The 25,509-nt window shown below is 41.9% G+C and overlaps 1 protein-coding gene across 4 annotated transcripts in view; it reads right to left on the bottom strand.

Annotated features, from left to right (window-relative positions):
- The window catches only part of Astn2 (astrotactin 2), a 972,600-nt gene that overhangs the window by 382,538 nt on the left and 564,553 nt on the right, over window positions 1-25,509 (bottom strand). For all 4 annotated transcript variants that reach the window (XM_040757328.1, XM_040757329.1, XM_040757330.1 and 1 more), the window contains one exon: window positions 22,015-22,165. In XM_040757328.1, coding sequence (XP_040613262.1) covers window positions 22,015-22,165 — 151 coding nt within the window. The remainder of the gene's footprint in view (window positions 1-22,014; window positions 22,166-25,509) is intronic.

Genomic DNA, 25,509 nt, shown 5'->3' with positions numbered 1-25,509 from the left:
TAGTACTCTGCCACAAAATGTAAACTGTGATGTGTGTGATACTATGGTCGAGCCCTGAAAACATTGAAACAAATCACAAAAAGACCAATACTCTGCTTCACTTCCATGAGGTACTGAGAGACCATGGAAAATGACATAGGGGCTCCCATGAGTTGAGGGGAAAGAGGATGAATTGTTTTCTTAGAAGGTATAGTTCTGTTTTATCAGATAAGAGGGATTGTGAGCATTGGTGGACAATGGTATGAATGCAGTTAACGCTGCTCTGCCATACACATAAAAATGGTTAAGATGATACAAAGGTTAATATTGATTTTCAGCTTGACAGGATCTAGAATCATAAGCCTCTAGACATGTCTATGTGGGATTATCTAGATTAGGTTAATACCCATCCTGAATATGGACATCCCTGCTCCATGATCTGGGGTTCTTAGACTGCATTAAAAAGAGCAAGCCAGGAGAGCATGGGTGTGGTAGAATATTATTTTAAGGTGTATGACTTTTGTTTATGCTGCATTTGTTTAACTCTGTGCAGGTGCAATTCTTTGCCTGTCTAAAACACCTCATGGTCTAATAAAGGGCTGAACAGTCAATAGTTATGCAGGAGCAAGGATAGGCTGGGCTGGAAAGCAGAGGGTATAAATAGAAGGAGAAATGAAGAGGAGCAAGAGAGGAGAGCAAGGGAACAAGGAGGGAGGATGTCAGGGGTCAGCCACCAGCCACCCACACAGCTGTAGAGTAAGAAGGAAAGTAGAGTATACAGTAATAGAGAAAGATGAAAGCCCTGAGACCAAAGATAGATGGGATAATTTAAGTTAAGAAAAGCTGGCAAGAAACAAGCCAGGCTAAGGCTGGGCACTCATAACTAAGAATAAGCCTCCATGTATTTATTTGGGAGCTGGGTGGTGGGCCCCCTCAAAAAAGTCAAAAGAATAAAAAAAACCATTCCCACTATATGTGGGCATTTACCACTCTCTGCTTCCTAACTATAGAGGCATCATGAGCAGCTGCCTAGAGCCCCGCCACCGTGACATCTCTAGCATGATGGACTCTCCTGTCTGTGAGCCAGGAAGGAAATCCCTTTACCCTTGAGCTGTTTTGTCAGGATATTTCTCACAGCACCAGGAAAAGTAATGGAATGGGAAATTCAAAACATTAAAGAAGTAAACATAGAAGGTATGATGGTTATTACAGACCCAAAGAGAACCCTAGACCACCTGGAGGACTGGGTGGACACACAGGGAGATTAAATCTATGTTGAAGATGGCTTGTGATGTAGAAACCATGCTGGGGTATCAAGTTATCACTGCACAGTAGGCCTTCATGCTCTCTGTGTGTATCTGTCTCTCTGCACCTTTCTGTCACTCTCGCTATCATGGCCGATTAGTGAAGCACATAATCGGGTTAACTCTCCTTTTTGAGGCGACACAGGGATTAGGAGGCACAGGCAGCCATCTTTGTTCTCAGAAAAGCCCTTGGGTCTGCTGGTCCTCAGTCTTTGTAATTGTATCATGATGGGTGTGCAAGATGTTCTCTGTTCAGTATGAATCTCCTCTGCAGTTCTTTGCAAGAAGGTCAGTGCTCAGCTCCTGAGCCAGGGAACTGCAAAAGGGTTTGCTCCAGTGAGGGTGCTGTGAGCTCAAGCCCACACACAGCTCACCCCTCAGAAGGCTGATCACCCTTCTGATTACCTCCACCTGGAGCTCCCTGAGGCTGTGACTGAGCAGGTGTTTCATTCAGCAGAGTTCTAATCAGAGGCTCTGCTCTCCCAGGTCTCATGAAGGCCCAGCTGAGTTCTCAAGAAGCACTGCTCTGATGGGGTGGAGGGGCACATGAGCACATTCCCGCAGTCTTTGAGAATTTATGTGGTAGAAATACGAGCCAAGGGCTGAGGGAAGGGAGGCCAGGGAATACTTTCTGAGAAAAACCTGCCAGGAATCCTGAAAAATGTCTATTCAATAACTGTCTGGTCGTGGTAATAAATAGCCTTTGTATAGCTCATTAATAATAATAATAGGTAACAGTTAATAGTGCTTACTGTGTGCCAGGCACTGTTCAAATGTGTTTGGAATATTAACTCATAATGTGAAGAACAGCCTGCTGACATTCTCCTACACATTTTACAGAGAAGGAAACTGAGGCGCCACAGATTTGTAACTTGGGCCAGAGTCACAGGGTCAGTAAGAGACACAGGCAGAGTGTAGGGCCATGCTGTGTTTCCCTTAGCAGTGGGCTGATACTTTTAAAGTGTTTGACTTCTGGGGCCTCTGTATTGCTCCAGTTTCACGTGATTGCAAGATGAAGATCCGCATTTCACTGGAAGAGAATGATCTCGAAGACACAGATCTGAGGGGCCACCTCGGGTCACATAATGAACACTGTGGAACTGATGCTGAATTTGGGTCTGTATCGCTGGAAATGCAGGACCCTTGGGTTGATGACAAAGCTCAGAGAAGAAGCCATGTCTCTTGCCTAGAACGGGCTCTGAATGTCTTCCACCCAGGTTCAGGCACATTTTAGATGAAAAAGTTGTGAGGGAAACAGTGTCTACCACACTCTCGCTGCCTGCATCATGTTACCCCATGTGAGGGTTAACGTTATCAAATTGTCAGAATTTATAGTCACCATGGAAACAATTCTGTGGACATAGTGGCGACAGAGGATGGAAATTAAGTTAGTAGAGGTGGGAGGACCAACCCTAATGGTGATAGGTACCTTCCCACAGGCTGAGCTCTATACAGGAGAAAATGAGATGAAGACACATTCGTCTCTTTCTGTTTCTTGACTATGGAATGCATTGTGACCAAATAACTCCCGCCCCTGCTCCCATACCTTCCCGGTCGTGATGAACTGTTTCCCCTGGCAATGCGAGTGTGAACAGACCCTCCTTTCCTTAAGTTCTTCACAGAAATGAGACAAGTAACTAACACAGCCTGTGTTTTCAACTGTCAGGAAAGGGTGCATTGTTAGCTCCCATCCTCAGAAATGGGGAGATGAGGCAGGGACAGAGGAGATAACTTCCTCTGGACTCACACTACATTAAGTCTGCCCGTATTCATTTTCATTTACAAAAGCCTTGGACTTTACTGGGAGTAACAAGGAACCAAGGGAATTCTGACATTCTGACAAGGTGTGCACGCTATGCAAAGGGCCACCTGGGGCAAATGGCTTAGAGTGGCACTGGGTGACTACTCCTATTTTTAGAATTTCCTGTTATCCCTTTGCTCGTCATAGCAGCTCTGGGTTATAAACAAGATTCTCATGCCCCCTTAACAGACAGGGAATCTGAAGACAGAGATGGTCACAATGGCGGTAGGTTGTATAGCTCAAATTCATTGCCTTCAGAACCATTTTAGCTGTTTCCTCTCAAACAACTCCCATGGAAGACAATATAAGAAAACAAGCATAGCTTCTCCTGCTACTGATTCTCCAAACACACCAAGAGCAGAACTTCTCAGCAATCACGCATTGCTGCATCTCTCTCTATCAGCAACTGATTGTGTGGTGGCTTCAGGAAGCCATCAACTGGATGTCCTCTATTTCCATCCGATCTGCCACACTCTTCTAGGGACTACATCGTACCTGACAGGGTGAAGGCTTGGCAGCACAAAGTTGGTCTCTCTTCAGTTGTCAACTCTTGATGACTCCACCCAAGTCTATCACAAGCTAGCTATAAGCAGGGATTTCCATAATCCCTTCCTCAGGTTTGAGTGGAGATCACATGAACAATTGTTATGGTTCATTACACAGGATGTACTTACAGCACACCAGAAGGGACACACAGGGAACGGTATGTCAGAAAGGATATAGAACTTCCAGGCTTTCTCAGGATACCGCTACTATTTTTAAAAACTGCCGGGAGTGTTTGTAGAAATGTCACTGTGTAATCATAGTTAAGTTACTGGTCACTGAAGATCTTTCCGCTACTCAGCTCTCACTCACCCTAAGCCTACTGAGGTGCTATGAACCACTTGTCAACCTATCTACATTGCCAAAGACACTTTGAGCAGGCATGGTAGCACACACTTATAATCCACTACTCAGAATACTAAGGCATCAATATGGTGAGGTCAAGGTCAGTCTGGGTGACACAGAACAAAATCCTGTTAGCAGGTTGGGGTGGGGTACATGGAGCTATGCAGTAAAATGTTTATCTAGCATGTACAAGGTCATGGATATGATTCTTCATACCATATGAATCAGTTATCAGGTGAGGTGGTGTGTATCTGTAGTCTCAGCACTTTGGAGTTATATGTAGGAGGAGCTTAAGGAGTTATAAACAGGAGTTACAAGTCATTCCTGGCTACATACCAGGCCACCTGGGCTATGACAACCTGTCTCAAGTAAACAAACAGACTAACTGTGGAATGGAAGGAGAAACACATTGAAGACTAGAGTAGAGTAGGTAGGTACTGTATCAGTAGACAGTGCCACCAGGGGACACAAACAGGCTTTCTGTTGTACACAGTGGGGTTCAAGAAACAAGTTGCAAGCAACTTCTCCAACATTACAAAATCAAGTGGTAGAGGCAAGATTTGAACCCATGCAGTTTAACTTCAAAGAACTGCCTCTCACTGTCAGGGGTCAGACCAGACACTCATTAGAGCTAAAGAGATGGACCATTTCAGGTCTACTGGGTTTTACTGGCTCATTTCCCTTCTCCATCTTTTGTAACTAAAAACTCAATTTGCAGCTCAAGGCTGTGTCCTCACACTGTACCTTCTCATTGATCACCCAGACTCTGAGTGAGAAACGATTTTATAATCTAGTTGGCTTTGAAAAGCATAGAGCGGCAGTCATTGAACATATGCTTCTGTGGGTATATATTTATTCAGCTTATGTTGAGTGTAATTTTGGATGCTTTGCATATTTTATTTTTTGTCGCAGAGAGCAATTTAAAAAAAAGGAAGAAAAAAAATCTCACTAAATGGAGACAGATGCCTTACAGACATATATCCAGATATATCCAGTGTGTGTGTGTGTGTGTGTGTGTGTGTGTGTGTGTGTGTGTGTGTTGGACTCTCAGATAACTGGAAAAGATGAGGGTCACCAGTCCAGCATTCCAGGAACTGAGGTGGGTGGAAGGTGACAGAGAATGAGGACCACATGTTAACTCTGATGTCCATGAGAAGGCACCTGCCAAGTTGGCAACCAGCCAGGTCCTGGAATCTTTATTCCAAGGCCTGCCTACCGACCTGCCCAATTCTGTCTTATAGATACTATTGGATGAACATTAATACAGGTCTCCGTGCTCCACTCAGCACTCCTAGCAACCCAGACTGGGTAGTTTAACATGTGAGAATACCAATACACCATTGTCTGATGTTGTCAGCTTCAATTACAGCAACAGTAACTGGACTCAGGTCTCAGATCAGAAGAATCTAAGTCCACAGCAGCCTTCAGTAGCAGTGGCTATAATCCTGGAATTGAAAACCACAACCTCCAATCTTACCTAAGATTAGCAAGTTGCTTATCTTCCTTAGTTCATGTTCTAGAGGAGGACAACAACACTGTTATCCAGGGTCAAGCTTTAAAATGGCCAAAGACACTTTTTCTTCCTATCTTATTTCCTGCCTAAAAGGTCCTCCCTTCACCAAGAACAGATAAACTTAAGATGTAGTGTTTTTAAAACAGAGTATCAGAAAAGGCCTGGGAAGGTTTTGGACCAGCTTCGGGGAGGAATTTGCTTATGTGTGTGCCAAATGTTGTAAGGAGCAAAGCAACAGCCCAAACAGAGAGCTACCCTGGAGGGGATTCCTAAGGAGGGATGCTCAGGCCAGTGCACCTAAGTATCCAGCTATGAGTGCAACATCGCTTATTGAGTATGCGGACGAATGTGAGCTCTTTGCTGGTCAGAGCATATCCCTGTAACAGAACAGCTTGGACTTGCGTCCAACAGGCAGGAAACACTTAGGTGCTATGGTCTGACTACAGAGCTTGAAAATTCAAGCGAAGCTGAGGAGCAGTTAGATGATTATCTATTTTTACTCAGGCTAAAGGTAAAGGTTTTTTTTTTTTTTAACTTTGCTTGGTGAGATGTGCTTTGTGCTGGAAATTCTACCATCACAAGCCAAAAATAAAATCAAAGTGTTGAGCTAATGTGTTCTAGATGGGGAACTTCTGAACAAAATGCCAGATCACAGCTAGTATGCCAGTTACATCCATCGTTGCTTATAGAAAAGAGGAAGGGGTAGAAGTGGGACGAGAGAGGGCACGGGATTCTCAAACGCAGACAACAGTCTCCTTCTTGACTTGAGTGGTAGCTTAAGCACATTCCCTAATTAGTATTGAAAACTGCAAATGATTGTTACCTATTTTTCTATAGCTTGTACATCGCACAATAAAATATGTAAATATATATTAGAACAACTGAGGAATACATTTAATTGCTAAAGATAATTCTCAGAGGACATAACAGAGGGTGTACTGTTCTTTCCCCTGTAAACATTCTAAACCTTCCATGTATCCACTACAGTTTCATCATTCTTTTGTTTTGTTTTGTTTTCATTTGTTTGTTTTTTGAGACAGTGTTTCTCTGTGTAGCTTTGGAGCTTGTACTGGAACTTGCTATGTAGAACAGGCTGGCCTGGAATTCACAGATATCCATCTGCCTCTGCCTCCCTAGTGCTGGGATTAAGGACAGATGAGTGCCACCACCTCTTGGCTCAGTTTCATCATTCTTAAAAGGTTATGTTTTTATCAAACAAGGCATGATGGCACACACCTGTACTCCTAGCACTATGGAATCCAAAAGAAAGGAGGATGGCAAGTTTGGACCAGTACCAACATGAGTTCAAACCCAGTCTGGGCTAGGTAGCAAGGCCTGGCTGCTAAAGGTATGCATCACCACACCTGGTTTGTGGACAGATTTTGAAGACCAAGGAAAGCAATAAAAGATTACCATGTGTTCATCTTTTTCATGTTTCTCCTTTCCAGAAGGGAACTTTGTTTTGGGAAGGGAGATCCTGCCTTCCATTCACACTGGCCCCTGCCAACAACATCATGGACTGTAGTGATCATGACCAGTTTATAGATAAGATTAATGAGACCCTTTATAGGTTTACCTCATGCCACACAATTTCCCAGTGACAAAGGTGTACTTGACTCCAAGTCTCTATCATGGTCAAGTTTTTGCGGTAAGTCAAGCAGAAGTTTGGAATATAGGACACAATAATTTTAAGCCTTTATGTAATTAGTACTGAAAGTAATAATGATGGTAGTGGTTGTGGCAGTATCATTTCTCATGTATTTGTCTCTGGAAGTCATGATAAAAATAAAGGAATTTATGAGAAGCATAAAAGAAGAATGATCTCCAGGTGGAGGCAAGGTTCAGACTGGAATTTAGGACACATAAGGAAAAGGAACATGCAACTACAGCTGTTGCATTCTTTGTGCTCAATTTTATTTATTTATTTATTTATTTATTTATTTATTTATTTATTTATTATGTATTCTGCTCGCAGCTCTCAAAACTAGCCTCAAGGATTCCAGCATGCTTGTGAAAAACATGCTACAACTGAGCAGCTTCTCTAGCCACCCATCTTTATTCTGACTCAGGAAAACAATTACATGCAGTCACCAGAGTAGAGTTTGCTGTCCTTAAAGGATCAGCGGGGACAGAATTCCCTTTAGAAGTATAGATAGAGATATGTAACTCTGAAATGGAAAAGAATCCCAAAGACACACACCTTCATTTACTTTATTCTTCCATTAAAAATATTTATGGTTTTTATAATTTATTTTATCCATGCGTTGCTTTGCCTACATGCATGTCTGTTTACCATGTGCCTACAGGTATGTGTGTATCTTCAGAGTCCAGAAGAGCACATCAGATCCCCTAGAACTGGTGTTACAGATGGTTAAATGTTGCCACGTGGGCTCTAGGAGTTGAACCCCAGCCCTCTGGAAGCTTAGTCGGTGCTCTTAGTCATCGAGCCACCCATTGCTCCAGCCCTTTGCTTCCATTCTGAAACTTCCATATACAAACTCTTATTTATATTTGGATATATGCATCAAAGACATGTGTAGAATTCTCTACATAGAATAACCCTGGCACAGACAGCTCTTAAGTGGGAGGGTTGTAGAGAAAAAAAAGACCCTGAGTGTTTTCTTTGTAAAGCTAATTCATGCTTGAAATCATTTAATTTTACAATGAGCAAAAGCTACCCAAAACAAAACAAAACCCTTAAATACAAGAAAACTGAGGACCAGATGGGGAAAATACTCCACAAATATAAAAATTCTATTATTACAGTTAAGATGAATGCAGTTATTCTTGTTGTGTGTGTGTTTTTTTTTTTAATTCAGAGCCAAACAAAAGGCATCCATCCAAACACCAGAATCCGGTGCCTATAGACTGAGGGGCTGGCTTCACATGTGCTCAGTGCATGCCCTGAGCTGAGCTGTGTATTCACATCCTTGCAGTTTCAGAAGAAGCAGGCCCGCTGCCTCACTGACACTGCGTGTGGCCTCTCTCCACAAGCATGTTGCACACTTCACTGAGCTTCATTCCTTAAAGTGCCACCTTTTGTTCCTCATCCTGCTTAAGGGACTATTTGGCCCAACATCCTAGCCTGCCCTTGAACATGAAGGCAGGAAAGGAGGAAAATCCTAAACCAGAAAGTGTGACCATTAGATGCAATGTAGCACTTCTGCCTTTGAAAAAAAAAGCCTATGGGACACCTTCACCCAAATCATGAAGCAGTAGAAAACTGTCCTTAAAACATGAGTGACGATCTGCTCTAAAGAAGCAATTCAGTGCACAGGCACGGCTCCCTGTTAGGGACTGTGAGAAGGGTGTGCTTTCTAAGTTGGGAGCAAAGCACCTAAGAAGTCAGTGCAACCAACGATAGCTTTCCTTCCGTGAAACATTAAGCAACCATTGCAAATGATATTAAAAAAATTTCCCTGTTTAATGGCAAGTTCTTCTGTTGGGCTGCTTTTTGTAAATTCCCACGCTCTATGTCCTAGTAGTTGCATAGACATAAGCAAGGTCAACTTTCTTGTGCTGCTTTGGGTGACTGGAGCATAGCAGGCTCTGCAACAATTTTAGTTATCATCATCATTGCCACCACCATCACCACCATCATCACCATCATCCCTGCAGGAGATAGATCAATGTAATAGGCACTGTGTTTCCCGAATCCTTAGAGCCAGGCACGGGCTACACAAATGCATTATCTCAGGCAGTGCTAAGACTAACCTACTTAGGTAAGTATTATGACCCCTGTTTTACTCAACGTGAAACTGAGATTCAGAGGGCTTATGCAATTTGCCCCAAGATCACACGACTAGAGAGTATTGTTGGAAAGTACAGATTCCTCAGAAGGCGGAATCTGTACTTTCCAACAATAGACTGACTTCCTGAAGGTAATCAGTGCCAGTGGGCATTCACACCGTCTGTAGGGGTCCTTTCCAGATGACTGAGGTAGGTGCATAAAACACACAAAACATGAATGCTTGTATAAAGATGCCTATAAAAGGAAGTCAAATGATGGAGGTTTTCAGGCCTAATGTTTTCTCTCCATCCCATAAGAAAAGCTCTACTCTCTATCCTGTCCTATCCTTGTTTTCCTCTGGCCCTTTCTGCATCAGATCCACTACCCCCTAATAACATTTCTCATAAGGTCATGGACTCTGAAACCAACAGAAACCCTAGCAACACACTGGCCACCTTCCCTGGTTGGCCTCTGAGGCACTGTGTTCACAGGTACTGCCACCTTCTTAAAGCAATTTAAATAATGCTTTCTGTCAACAGGTGCACAGTCCTGCTTATGTTTTCCAGTTCCTACCTTTAATCCGGTGTTTTCCCCAGACCTTTCTTCCAGGAATCAAAGGGTAAATAAAACCCATCACTTTGGAAGGGCAGGGTCGACTCTCTGATCTTAAGGGATAATGACTTCCACCCAATAAACCTAGCTTTCCAGAAATACCATCAGACACAGGAAAGAACAGGTCCCAGAGAAATGAAATGAGGAGGAAAAAAAATTAGACAAGCCTTCAAATGTCACAGGGAGAATAAAGTATTTAATGTCATAAAAGGGTGCATAGGTTTTATGAGAATGCCACACATTATAATCTTAGGAATGCCATTCTGCCCCACCCTCTCTGTGCATAGCTTGGGGAAAAAAAGAGGGCTGGGTAAGTTGGAAATTTACAAAGGACTTATTCAAATGCACAAATCCTGATGGGAGAGCAATTTCAAAGTTTGAGCTTCGTATTGAAGAACCAAAGACAGGGCAGTCTTAATTTCCATACAGATCCACTGTTCCAAAACAATTACCTCCCTTGACTATAGAGGAAGAAGGCTACATCACGGACTTGGAGAGTGAAAGAGATGCTCTCTGACATGAAAACATTTGCTGCATCTCTGGGGACCAATCCTCAGGCCCTTCAAGTTGCCTTCTCATGCATTAAGAGACCTGGCTGTGGAATCTGAAAGACTTGAATTTGAACTTTGGCTTTCTGTTTACCATGCTGGCTGGATTTGGGAAAGGATGGCATGTTTTCTGAGTCTCTTTATCATGCATATCTTATGAGTAATAATAGCCCTTGATTTGAATAAGATCATGGTGAAGGTTGTGGGGACACCAGACCTTGAGCAGAAACCCACTCCCCCTTTGGCCTGGGAGCAGGCAGCTGTGTAATGTTTACTGAAAACAATTCAGTGCTAAAGCTCTTGATAGGGCTCAGATAAGGGCTTGCTCACTGAAATACCATGCCTTTGACACCCCCTGTGGCTAGATGTCTCTTCCTGTTTACCAGCTGTGTCTCCCCGATTCTGGGGCCGGAGATTAAACCACCAGCCAGGAGGTGAGAAGGCTGGAAAGAATGGTATGTAGATGAATGGCAGAAGTCCTTAAAAAGCGAAGCTCCTTTTTCTTAGAGAGACTTCTCCTGAGACTTCTCTCTCCTAAGCGGACTGGGGTCTCCTCCTAAGCTGACTTGGGAAGCATAAAGTTTTCTTAAAGCAATCGACCTGTCTCTGTGTCATCTATCCCGACCACCTCGCTACATTCTTGGATGCAGGCCGCACAGCAGGTGTGACAAAGGTTCAGTGTGGTGCATTTCAAGCACTTATCCAAGAGCCCTGCATCCAATCATCACTTAAACATCTCCTGTGGGGACCAACAGCAATCCAGAACTGATATTATTCATGTCATCCATTCATTCACTTACTAATGGAACTAACAATATCAGCCTTAGTATTCCTAGCAAAAGTACACACAGAGAATCCTTTACTTTTGGACCTGTTAGCTGAGAGAGCAGTCTGATGAGGACACTCTGTCTAGAAGTCTGAAACATTTCCCATAAAGATGTCTTCTTCCTGACGTTGCATCTTTCTAACAATTTTCAAAAAGGAAAATGTGGCAAGCATCATTCCTCCCATTTTAGATGTTGGCAAGGCTCTCCTGTCTGTGCTCTGAATTCATCACACTTTTGTTGGAAAGCTGTGTCGGGACGAACTAAACCTGAGTCCATTTCTGGGATTGGGAGACCACTGTGCAGGGGCCAGCTCCCATTGAAGTTCAGTCCCACAGTCATATTTAACCCCAAGGGCTCGAGGTCCACGCAGACAGGATGGTCAGCTGTGCCTGGGCTGTGCACCAAAGCCATTTCTCATGTTGCTGCTTCCTCCTGCTTGTCTGTGTTGTCCTCTTAAGTTCTTATCTTTAGTGACAGCCCAACTGAGTCATTAAAAGTGGGAAATGATGAAGAATGGAAAGGAGCTAGCTTCTCTGCCTTACTGTACAAGGTTCTTGCTCTTGCCTGCTTCTGACCAAGATGCCTGGCATATAATAAGTAAACATTCTTCTTCTTGCTCATCTTGCCTTTAAAAGGACATCTTGTTGCCTTCTCAACATCTGTGGGCAATCATGGCTTCTATGGTCCTTTCTGCTATTTGGGAGGTCAGATGGCATTTTAGGTCAAAACAGAAACAGAAAAAGATGGAAAAGAGGTGGTAAAAATGTGACTGGTGCTTTGTAAGGAGTGAGGAGTGTGGAACCAGCTGGAAATGGGGCTATGGGCTGTCATTCAGAGGCAGGGCTGAGAAATGATGATGAAAACACCTGCAGAAGATACCACCACTCACGGGTTCCTCCAAGTACACAGATCTGTGCAGCATCAGTCCCCCTTTCATCTTCCTGTCCTACTCTGCTTCTCTGCACAGACAAGTTTCCTACAAGGTAATTTCCTTTTCCTGGCATGGAAAGTGAAGGTAGGAATAATAATTCTCCCACAGGATCATGGAGAGAATGAAGCTGGTTGAGGCGAGCAAAGCACTTAGAACCTCAGTTGCATGCAGTCCCTGCAGGGAGGGTTGCGCATCCACAGCATTTCTCCTTTCAAAAAGTGGACACATGGTGTCCACCTAGGAGGGCAATCTTAAACAATGGACTACCATGAACGCAAAGGCACTAGCACACAGTAGGTGCCAAATACGTATTGTTCCCCTCACCCACTGTCCCCTTGTCCTCAACGTTGACATTGGCCCTTGCAGTCCTCTTACACTGAGAAATAAAGAGACTTGATGAAGACATTGCTGCTGCCCTGCTGAACTCTACACAGTCATCCAGAACAGCTTAAATAAAATGAGACTCTTGTTTTTGCTTCTCCTCTTCCATTTGCAGTACGCTGCAGAATATATGTTTGATCTGATACAGTGGCAATGGGAAGATATGACAGTTAATTATAGTTGCTCACTGAATGTGTTAAGAAATGCTCAGAAAGGGCTGTAGAGATGACTACTCTTCCAGAGAACCCAGGTTTGATTCACAGCTTCCCACCTGGTTGCTTGCAAGTGTCTGTAACTCAGGCTCCAGGGAGTTTGACACCCTCTTCTTGCCTCCACAGGTACCACCACAGACATGGAACACACATACACATGCAGGCAAAATACTCATACAGATTAAAAAAAAAACGAATCTTTAAAAAGTGCCTAAGGGATTAGTCAACCATATCTCCTGTTGTGTATGGGTATATACTTTCTCAGACAATGAGTAATAAGGGATCTGGTAGAATCAACTGATTGTTTTCTTGCTATGTTTGTAACATGATGACTTCCTGGCCAGAGGGAAAGGTCAGACCTAGTTGGAGGAAGTATGACCAAGAGCTGTGTTCTTGCTTTACTCCTGCTCTATTCCTTTTCTGTATCTGCTTTTCTCTGCTTCTGGACTGACTGCCATAGTGAGTATCTCTGCTCTGCCAGACCTTCTGGCTTGAACTGAGTCTTCTGAAATAATGAACTAAAAATAAGGCATCCTATCTACTTTCTTTCTTTCTTAGATGGTTTATGTTAAAGAAAAGAGGAAAATTACTAATAAAGTGTATATGGAGAGACATAGGCACCTGTGCTGGTGACCACGCCTGCTTTGGGTGTGGCTACAAGTGCATATGGATGTGTGGAATAAAGGACTCACCAGAGAGACGCACTCTGTGTCTTTTCAGAGTTCCAGTTGGGTCTCAAAAGACTGCAAAGACTAACTTGGGTTTTCCGTTTCTTGTGTAAGTATTTTTCACAATAAATAACCAGCAATACCCTGATTCTGTGTACTGCTACTCTTCCTAAACAGCTGGTGTCAGAAGTGGGGGGTGTGGTCAGCGGCACAGGTGCCTAGGTCTCTCCCTACAATAAAGAAAATGGGTTACCAAAGTAGGGTCACCGCAGTGTGTAAACCCAACTATGTGGTCCTTACAGTTTTAGAAGTGGTTTGTGGGAAGAATTTTTTTTAACAGTTTAGAGATTTAGCTGTAAGAAATCCTATAATGCTGTAATCCAAACTTGGTCCAGGGACCTCAAGTGACCAGATGGTGAAGAGGGTGAACAGTGTACACTGTGCGTATGAGGTCCCAAAGGGGAATAAGGACATTGTTAGTATTCAGGTATCTGTACTGGCCTGTCCTTGGACTTCTGACAGGACACGCCCTCAGCTGAAGACTCTATGCCCCCTTCCCCCTTTTAATGATCCTTCCCCCCCCCATAAAAACCCCTCCACTTGAAGTCTGTCACGTGGCAGCTTTCTCTCTCATGCTGCTTTTTAAAATTACAGCAGACACTGTTACTGGGAACTGGAGTAGAGACCGTCTTTGTTGCATTCAGGTAAAGGATCTGTCTGCATTTTGTCTCTGTCTTGAAACACTAGGTGAGGCTAAGTTTAAATGTGATGGACTGATTAATTTCACAAAGGAAACTTGAAGACAACAGAGCATTCAGTCTGTGGCATGTCTGTTGTTGGCCAGATTTACAGCATTGAGTCAATAAGAACCATTCACTGAAGACAACTCTGGAAGCAATCAACCATTCCCACTGTACACTCTAGGGAACAAAATCTTCTTTGAATGACTTTCCTTTAAGAAAAGAGAGCCAAAGAGGCACAGTGCTTGTGCATAAACACCTAGGAAAGTAGATTCTGAGTTCACCTACCCAGGAGCTCACAGGCCACAACATTAGCCGCAGAACTTGGCATTACTTACACGCTACTGGTTTTACTGGCCTTCAGAATACCATGATTACAATGTCATGGAGCCTCCCCTAAAGGTTTCCAAAGAAGATCTTGTTTATTAGGTGGGATTCCCCGAATTGAGTGGCTGAAAGTGTAAGGCATAAGGCTGTGAAGTTGAAGGGGAGAACCCTGGAAGTTAAAAGTGCTCTGAAAATAGAAAGGGTCTCCAAAAGAGCTGGAAACAACGGGTGAAGCCCGAGTGAAAGAGAGATGTGTGTGCTGCAAAAGACAAACACGCAGGAGCAGGCATTCAGAGCTTGTCAGAGCTCGTGTGACACAAATCACAGCAGACTCAAGACACAGAGCATGTGTTGTTTGCCCTGCTGAGTTTTAGGTTTGCTCTTGTCTCACACCTTCTTTTCATGCCCTCCTTCTTCATTGTGGGACAGGAATATTTACTCCCTGCCACTGTAATTCAGAGTATGTAATTTTCTTTTTGATTTCTACACAGGGAGACTTATAGTTAAAATTTGCCTTGCATCCTACAGGGAGGAGGCTTTGGTTGGAGATATTTGAAATTGGTTGAAACTGTGATGATTACTGAGACTCAGGAGATGGACTGAACACTTATTGTGTTATGAGACTGAGATTAGCCTTTTGGGAGGCCAGAGGTGGGATGTTAAGGTTTAAGGAGATAACATGTGTACCCATCAACTGATGAGAGGGAGACTCTCACTGTTGAATCCCTACTGTCAACTTGACTGGATTAATAAATGCTTAGATTAGTGAAGCACACTTGTCTGTGAGATCATTTCCAGAGACAACTGGATCAAGAGGACTCTTACATAATCAATTGATTAACCTTTTGGTTGATGCTTAATATTGCGAGGTGAGGGAAGACAGGAGGTAACACCTAGGTGGAAAAAACAGGTCACTGTCTGTGTGTACTATGAATTGCCCTGGCTTCTTCCTATATCAGCTCTGCTCTGTTTCTTGGCAGATGTAATGTGAACTGCTCTGTTTGACCATGCCCTCCCTTTCTCGATGAACTAAGTCTTCTGAGTCCTTGAGCCAAATTAATCTCCCTTCTTCTGGGTACTTGGTAACAGCAATGTTCAAGTCTGACTAATACAGGGCATCACTGTAGGAAAGCACAATTGGAAGGAAGGAGTTAAAATTCCATCTAAATTCTGTCTCTGTCTTTCTACATGAACTTGAATAAGTTTTGCATTATTCTGGATCTTTGTTTTCCTGTTTACACATTTGAGATAGATGATGGCTTTGTTTAGAACAATTCTACAGTTGCCCCTTTCCCCTGCCAGTAGCTCTTGTCTGCAATTCAGTGCAAGTAAAATGGCAAGACAGTTTGAGATTCCTAAATCCAGTTATCTTCTATTGGGATGACTTCAGTGATCAATGGTACAGAGTGGAAATGGTGTTTTGGGACTACTGAGGCTGGAGAGTAAGAAGCCCTGCAACCTCTGTCTGAGGTCTTGGAACACTTGATCTTTGGATGATCTCCATGCAAGTTCAACCTGTGTTGAGTAAGAGAGAGTCAACCCACATGCAGGGACCATTTGAATTTTAGTTAACTGCCCCAGATGAAATTTAAAAAAAACAAAACAACAACATTGTTGCCTGCTTATTGTACTAGCTCTTAGATCAATCAAGTTGATGAAGGGGCCCATTTAAAAAAAATCAACCCTCCATCCCAGAGACAAACTAACTGTACTCATGACACATTCTTGATTTGTAGGACTCTAAACAAACAAAACAGACATTTTAAATCATTATATTTTGAAGTATCTTTTTATACAATAAGAGATACTTGAAACAATGATGTTGACCTGCGAATTGGCAGTTTAGAGGATCTGAGTGAGACACATCAGAGGAATTCCGCTGTCTTTAAAGGTATTTGTCTGGAAGTTAGGCATGGTTAAAAACTGTTGAGAATATTAATGTCATAGACAGCCTTTATTATGAGAACTTTGTTGTGTTTTTTTCCTTTTAACTAAACAAAGCTGTTGCCTTTTAAAAATGATTCATTTTATTTATTTATATGCATGTGTCTTTGTGAATATATGTGCAAGTGTGTGTGTGTATACATGGAAGCCAGAAGTAGGCATCCCTCCAAGTTGGAGTTACATCCATTTGCATAAAGCTCTGTATTATAGTTTAAATGAGAATGGCCTCCATAGGCACACATGTTTGAATGTTTTGTCTCCAGTTAGTGGAACTGCTTGGAAAGGATTAGGAAGGGGGCCTTGTTGGAGGATGTGTAACACTGGATGTTGGTTTTATTATTTCAAAAGTCAGTGTCTTTAAACCCAGTATCTCTGTCTCTGCCTGCTGCCTGTAGATAAGGATGCACACTTGTATTGTGACAGTACTTAAAAGACAACAAGTTAATTATATTAATGTTTTATAGCTTAGAGGTCGAAAGGGGGACCTCACTGGACTGCAACCTCAGGGGCAGCCAGGAAGTGCTTCTGTCTGCTGGTGATAGGTGTGACTCTTCTAGATTCTATAGCTTCTACAGATGCCTTCTTCTAGATGCATTCCTTAACTATCAACCATCTTTTCCATTTTTATAGCTAGCACCACTGTGTCCCCCCCCCACAGACATTTGCTTTCCTCTTCCTCATTTCAAGATTCCTCTGCCAGAACACTGGGTGTGCCCTGAGAATCCATGATGAAAGCCACCTTTGAAGGTCAGTCAGCTAATCACTAATGCTAATTTCCACACACAAACTCCCTTTTTGTTGTAAGGTAAGAAAGATATCATGTCATGCTCATTGATTTTTACAAATTATGGTGCATTCATTGTTAGAAGAATATATTTTTCTGCCCTGATGATGATGGTCACCTGAGGATCACAAGTCACAATTTAAGGTCATTTTGTGTTAGGGGGATACAAATATATCAATCAATCAATCAATCAATCATCATCGTCATCATCATCATCATCAAGCCAAATTAAACAAAAAAGCAAGAAAAGGACCTGTGCTGTATTATAGATGTAGACTTCCTCCTTCTCACTATAAAGATATTGTTAGTTGGGAAAGAATGTTGAAAGTCAATGAGAGTACCTTGTAATTGCTAGCAATTTTCCTGAAATGGGACTTGATGCTTTGTTCCTAACAGGCTAAACACATAAGTGGATAAAGGGGATAAAGGACTGTTATAAAGTCAAGTGCTGTGTTTGGGGATTATCCCTCAATGGTGAATGCTCACTTAGCAAATGTAAGTCCTGAACTCAAACTCTGGAAACACACACATGCCAGGTGGGTCTCAGGGCTCTGAAGGCAAAGGGAGGCTTAGTTCCCCTTTCTGGTAGTGGTAGGTGTAAATCTTTCTCATTAATGGCAGAAATGGTAAATTGAACTCACTTTTATAAAAACCACTGATTGCAAATGCCTTCATGGCAAATGGAGAACCAGAGAGCTTTGGACAGTGTTTCTCATATAAGGATGGCATGTAAAAGCCATGAATTTTCCTTATGTACTAGTGGGGTAGGCAAAGACATTCATGGATAGACTCCTGAGGTCTAATATGACCTCACAGTGAGATGAAGAATACCAAACAGCCGATACCAAAGTGGATCACACGCCTGTGAGTCAGGTGGGAGTGTAGAAGTTCTTGTATGTATAAAAATGAAAGTAAGATGGATAGTGTCAGAAGAGGTAGCAGGTATCAGCGAGAGGTGACAGTACAACACCTGGCATCCTCATGACCCCTTTGGATGTTTAAGAAGAAGTGGGAGGAAAAAGACCAGAATTGACAAGAATTCATTTTCTACTCCCAATAGACATAGCAGGTCATAATATGAAATCAGTTTCAGAAACATCATAGACTGTTCTCCTCAATTCAGGTACTCATAAACTTGTGTAGTCCCAATATCATATACTCTATATACAAGCATTATTAATACAGTCTTGTCTCATACAGAAATAGTGTTTTACATATGCAAAACATTGTCCATCGATTTATTTAATTTTTCTTTTTATCAAATATTTGAGTATATAGTGTGTGTGCACTTATATATGAATGTTTGCATATGTATGAGTACATGTGTGTGGGGGGTACATATGTGTGTGCACATGTGACCATGTGCATGTGTGGCACCATGTTGATATCAAGAATCTTCTTCTATTGTTCCTTTCTTAACCTCAGTCCTTGAAGCAGGGTTTCTCAGTCAAGCTCAGAGCTTACTGATACAGCTAGTGTTGATAGCAAGCTTACTCCCGGGATCTCATGTGTCTGCTTTCTGATGCAGCAATTACAGGTAGGCTGCGATACCCACTCAGCATTAGTGTGGCTTCTGGGGACCAGACCTCTGGTCCTCTTGCTTGCACAGCAAACCCTTTAGTTGGTGAGCCATCTCCCAGCCCTCTGCTGTGCTCTTTCACACTGCAGGAAATCTGTGCATTTAAGAACTGTTGTTCCATTTGGGAGTATTAAGAAACTGAGAGACCAGTGTTGATTCCACAGCTAGGCAATTATCAAATCATGACCAAAACCCATCTCATTCAAGTCAACCCATCTCACTCCTCTCAGCTTGGCAGGAAAACAACTCTAGGAGGATATTAAAATGTGGTCTTGGTCCTGTATCCTGCCACCTGGTAGTAAGACCTCTGGAAGTCACTCTATTGCCCACAGACTCATTCATCCATGGGGGAATACTCATGTTGCACTTCAGTGTAAGGGGCTGTTCGTTCGTTTGCTTATTTTAATGTAAAGTGTAATGGGGTTGGGGAGACAGCCCAGTTGAAGTGCTTATGTTGCAAGCATGAGGAACTGAGTTTGATTCCCCAGAAGTCACATTTTCAATAGGGAAGAGGGCGATGCATTGTTGGCATGTGCTTATGATCCCAGTGTGGTAGAGTCAAAGACAGGCAGATACCCAGGGCCGCTGGCCAGCCAGCCTCGCCTACTAGGCTTATGCCAGTGAGAGATCCTGCCTCCAAAGAACATAAAAAGCCTGAAGAATGACATTAGAGGTTGTCCCTTCCCATTTCATGCAAGCCCACACATGTGCACCTCCACACATATGAACACACACATACACAAATAAGAGGTGTGATCATTTTTTATGTCAGATGAAGTTTCTTAGGAGAAGGGGCATAAGAAATAAAACAGTAAAGGGATATTACACCATCTAGTCCATTGCAGCAGAGTCTGCCTAACATCCATTGTACTGGAGAGTTTTAAACAGTATCCTCTTACTATAGAAGGAAAGTTTCTAAAAACTTATAAGATTATTAAAGTTTCTCTTAACCTACAGAAAATGCCTTTCTCTCCTCTTATTTTTCCAGATTATGTTAATGAACAGGAAGGAGAGACACCCTGCCCCCAGACATGCACACCACACCACAGCACACTATGCTCACGGAGGTTCACCCCCATTCTGCGTCCTGAGTTTTATTCCTCAAGGACATCAATCCTTATGAAGAAAGAAGTTAAGTATTTGAGGAAAGAGAAATGATGGCAAGCTCTTGACAAAAGTTACTATCATGCTTTGGAGACACAAATTTGGAAAATTCACTGGAATTATTTGTCCACTGATCTGCTCTACAATGTGAGCAAATCTCCCTCTTCCTCACTGGGTCTCATTTTTTCCAGTATGAAGGCTGAAGGGTTGACTACAATGCTCTGAATCAGATTTGTAGCACATAGACCAGCACAGCCTCCACAACTACTACCCTTCTCGTTAGTTTCTGGGACTCACATGTTCTTGGGAGTCTGTATCTGTATCTATTTCAGCTACAAGTTTCAAATCTGGCTGCCTCTGGCTAAAATTCTCAACACAACTTATTTGGAGATAAGTCAGGCTGATCTCCTTGACCCCAGGATTGACTAGTGAAGGACTACGGGTGAAAATTCAGTTTGCCCAATGACATATTCCAGTGTTTGTCATTAGAGTGAATAAGATAGGGGTGTTCTTGTCCTACAGGACTCAGAGTAAAGAAGCTGTAGCTGGCCAGAGAATGACACAATATGAAAGAAAACAGAAGTAGGAATTGTAACGTGATTCTGATCCAGCTGCTTGAGCCTCTTAAACTAAGTGTACCTGAATGTTACCTATGGGAATGGGATTTTACTTTTTGCCTGAAATACTCTGTGTCAACTTTCTGTCACAGTCCTGAAAACTGAAGTGACTAAACTCCTCACCCAGCTCTTAAGAAAGTCCTGTTGATTTCTGAATCTAAGATACAGTTTTATTGCTTCTTCTCATATTCTAGAAGCTTCTTTTACTAGTTTCTTAGCTATTTCTTCACTGCTTTAGGGATGTGTCAACAGTGTATTCCATCTTTCTAGGGTCTCATTTGGAGAACTTAGTCTAGAAAACAGTGATTCCCATTACTGACCCTGCCTCTTTCTGCTTCCTGTTCTTACTGAGATGAATACCGCGGGTACACTGAGTTGAGTCAACTCATTTTCTGAGTCCTCACTCAGCTTATTGGTTGAGAAAAGTCTGTCTGCACTATAAAATATTTCAGGTGATGTAAAAAAGGTAAGTACAGACAATCACAACATCACTACTACTTCCCAGGTGGGAGGGGCATGGCTTCAGAAAGGACAAAGATCTAAAAGCATGTCCACTTATTTGTTCCAAAGGCTGGCAGAGAAATTGACTGTAAGTGAAGGGCAAGAAGCATTAAACAAGCAGCGTGTTCAAAGAATAGCATCTAATCAGGTCCATTTGGCTCTAGTGCGGAATGAAGTCAAGTGATGAGCGATGTACAAAGAGGACTTGGGAAGGAGCCAAATGAAGCGCACTGAATACCAGCCTGAGCCTGTCTGGCAATTGCAATGCTTTCCAAGCATGTGTCTGGACTCCCCCCCATTTCAACATGCACATACACATATGCATAAAAATTTCAAGTTCATGAGACATAACCTCCTCTATAGTTGTAGCTTTGGAACCAAAAATTTGGACAACTACCCTAGGATAGTCTTAAAAAACAAGCCATCAATTTCAGAATGCTTTTTCATAGGCAACAATGATCTTCACTTACTGTCTCCAGTGTTGTTACTTCATACTAGATACTAGCATCCCACGAAAGAAAAGGTTCCCTTCCCTTTACCCTCACCCCTTGTTTTGGCAATCTGCACCGTTTTCTTAATACCAAAGTGACATGTTTCAAAGTCATGTCTACTACCAACTTCCAAAGGAAGCCAAACACCAGCCTTGGGTCTAAGCTGGCCCATCTTCTAAACCACACCAAAGACTCTATACTGGGTACTGTTTTCATCTTTTTGACATTCCTCTACCTACATTGTGTTCGCAGAGCTAAAACATGTTGTGTTTTAATATCAGAATCACTGCAAACTTCTAGAATCCAAAACCTGTCCAGAAGGACACTTAAGTTATACTACCTCATTTTATTTTCCTAATATTAGCAATAGGTAAATATAGTCATCCCACCACAGAGGAGGAAACGCCAGAAGCCTGGTGACTGAAGGGATACAGAGGCAGTAGTTTTAAGCAATGTGATTCTCTTTCACCCATGTCCTCTTGCAGTGAGGGGCCCCCAGTATGTGAAAAGCTCCTGGGTCAATGAGAACTCACCACACATCCTGAGGAATCCACCTGGCGGTCAGACACACACTTGAAATTGCGAGTGCAGCCCCCGTTGTTCCTTGAGCAGTCACGGACTGGACCAAAGGAGGACAGCAAGTCATTGATGGTTTCAAAGTAGGTAGACAGCATCGCTTCTTCCCTTGGAAAAAAAGGGCATGGTTAAACCTCAGAGATGTCTGCATCACTGTCTTTTAATTAATATAAATTCAACACACTTGAGATATATTGATATAAATTTAAGGTTATTTTTGTTTATATATATATTTCTACTCTTATTTAAGGTATTGTACCTATGCAGATCATTTAATAATGTAATGTAAATTTCTAGTCCTTGAAAGTTATTATTACAAACTAGTTGGATAATTAAGAAACACAGGTTATTAGGTCATCTCACAATCAAATTTGTGGCCATGTTAGGTATGTTTTCCAGGTCAAACAGAGATATATTTTAGATAGATGGTCTTCAAACTCTCCACAGACCTATAGAATATGACATTTAAAATGTGTTAGCAACATAAGGCTTTCATAAAACTGAAACATACCTGCTCCTGGCAGCACCAATTTACCTCTAAAAGTATGATAGGCATTGAAAGCAAACTACATGAGTTTGCCACTGGGCAAGAAACTGCCTTTGCCTCGACTGATGACAATATGCTATCCAAATTAGACAAGCAGGACATAAAAGGTGACTGCCAAACTTTGACAAGACAAGGTAGAACAGTCTTTCAAAATTCTTGCTTCACAGAAAAGTCTGTCAAACATTCTAGGCCTGGAGGTTGAAGATGGATGCCCCAATATTGCAGAGAAAACTTGTGTGACTTTACAGACTGCCAGAAGTCTCTGTCCTTTTTGTACTTTTGGAAGTTATTTGCTCTGCACTTCCTGTTTACTCAGGTAATATTTTCTACTTCTTGAGTCTCTGATGAGGGTTGAAGGCTAGTTAGTTAATATCATTTTCTTTGTTACTAAGTTCAAAAAGAAACTTTTAAAAGATATGTAAAGTTTATAAAGGTTGAGAGACATAAAAGTTTATTTGTTTATCTAAGAAAGTATTTTGAGATCAAAAAGACAGTTTTTAAATGGTAATACAAGTCATGATAAAAAGTGGTTTAGGTATAAAACTTAAATTCTTCAAGATAGAAGAGATAAATAGAATATTTTCTCTAAATATTCCTAATACAAATGGACTGAACATTGTGAAGGTAATTCTTACCTGATAATTTTTCTTATTGTTTTTAGTTTTACTATGTTAGAGTTAAAACCTTTCCTTTTATTTAGACAAAAAGGGGGAAATGTTATGTAATATTTATACTGTGTGTGAGGATGTATTACTGTCATTGGTGTAATAAAAATCTAGACAGCCAATATCTAGGCAAGACAGTGTAGATGGGACTTCCTGGCAGACAGAGAACTCTGAAAAGAAGAAAGGCAGAGTCACCAGCCAAATGTGGTGGGATGGACAGTACAGAGATGAGGTCACAAGCAATGTGGAAGAATGTAGATTTGAAAACATGGGTCAATTTTCGTCATAAGAACTAGTAAGTACCAAGCAGAAGCTAAAGTCAAGCTTTCATAATTAATAATAAGTCTCCATGTCATTATTTGTGGACTGGTGGTCCCAATGAGAAAATAGTACTACAATGATTCCCACACAAGCAGTGACTACCAGGGATGCCTCTGATGATTGGCAGTGAACTTGGTAAGTCCTAGCTCTAATTAGATATTCCTTTGTTCGATCACTCCTCAGTACTTCCTGAAGGCACCTAGAGTAGTTTACTTGGCTCTCATGGCTCTTCATAATCTCTTTCCTGGATACACATTAATGATGGCTGTTTTTAGTTATCACCTTGACTACATCTGGAATTAACTAATACCCAAGTGGCTGGGTACACCTGTGAGGGATCTTTTTTCTCAATTGAATTATTTGAAGTGGGAATACCAACTTTTAATCTGGGCTTGCTCTTTCTAGTGCCCTCAGGCAAGTCTACTCCTTCATTGATATTAGAGATTACTTCTTCAGGATTCTGGTGTATACTGAAGAAGCTGAGACATCCAGCATCATGGACTGAACAACTACTGGAGTTTGGACCATCTTTGACAGCCATTGTTTGACTTCCTAGACCACAGGCTGTCTAAGACATTAAAAAACTTATACAAACACATATATATATTCATGTATACACATATATATGTATATATGACTATCAGTTTTCTTGGCTCCCATGGCTCTTCAAAATCTCATAATCTTCATAATTTCTTCCCTGGAGATACGTGTGTGTGTGTGTGTGTGTGTGTGTGTGTGTGTGTGTGTGTGAGACAAAACAGACAAAAGTTTCTGATATTATTTTATGGAATATATATTTATTAATATAATGTATTTATTCATATATTCATTCTATCATTTCTGTTCCTCTAGAGGACCTTAACTAACATACTATCCAACCATATTTACCTTATCCTCATATTTTCTACTCCTTGGTTTCCTGCTTCTCATTCTTTGAAAACCGAATTTTAAGTCAGTTTTCGTGAAAATAGAGTCTAGAATGCAATTATACATAGGGGGATGACTGGGGACCCCTCCTGGGAGATGTATCTGTACAAAGTAACCAAGTCAGGGTTCGGTGAAAGACCCACAGTAAAGCCTCAGTTGATCCCATGGGGAGCTCAAGGGTTGTGAGGCTCTTCATTGACATCTCTGATGATAACAAGAGATCTGGAACTTTGCATTCCCACATCCTCTGGCCATTGCAAGGACTGCAATCTGGAAGTGAGCAAGAGGGAACTACTGGGTGAGGAAGTTCCCTGTGGCTTATAAGACACCAAAGAGTCAGGCCATTAGCTACTCATGTTCCCATCTGGAGGATGAGTCATCCCAGAAGATAGAATACAGATCAGTGTGTGCAGACTGAGTACTACCCAAAATGCTTGGGACTAGAAGTGTCTCCACTTAGGAGTTTCAGGGGTGCAGAACAGTGTAGATTGCATAGATGGCATAAGTTATTATTCAATAAACCTAATCAAAAATCTGAAGTTTAAAATGCTATAAAACCTTCAATTTTCAGCATTGTCCTACAACCTGTATCCTCACTCACCTCTTGGAATGCTGAAACACACTTTCCTTTCTAAGATACTCATTTCTGAATTCTTTTCCTGATGAACTCCCAAGATGCCTTGAGAACTGAGTAAAATAATTCATTCACTCACTAATACTTGCATACATAGAGACATAAATTTTACATTTTTATTAACTGGATAGTTAATCTCCAGTAGACCCTGTTCTATGTCCTGGGATACAGCTGTGACCCTGGACAAGTCCTTATCACTGCACGACATTGTTCCCTCATTTAGAGAGTCTTCTCTTCCCACTGGATTGAATTCCTATATCTTGGGAGTACATTGCTTAAATCTGTGACATAACTGATTGTTATTACCAGTTCCATTATCTATTACAGAGACGGCATGTGTTTGGAGGAAAGGGTTTAG

This window comes from Mesocricetus auratus, unplaced genomic scaffold (assembly GCF_017639785.1).
Source record: "Mesocricetus auratus isolate SY011 unplaced genomic scaffold, BCM_Maur_2.0 Super-Scaffold_100014, whole genome shotgun sequence".
NCBI classification, from domain to species: domain Eukaryota; kingdom Metazoa; phylum Chordata; class Mammalia; order Rodentia; family Cricetidae; genus Mesocricetus; species Mesocricetus auratus.
Note: the sequence above shows the minus strand (reverse complement) of the source record. Positions and strands in the feature narration are given on the sequence as shown.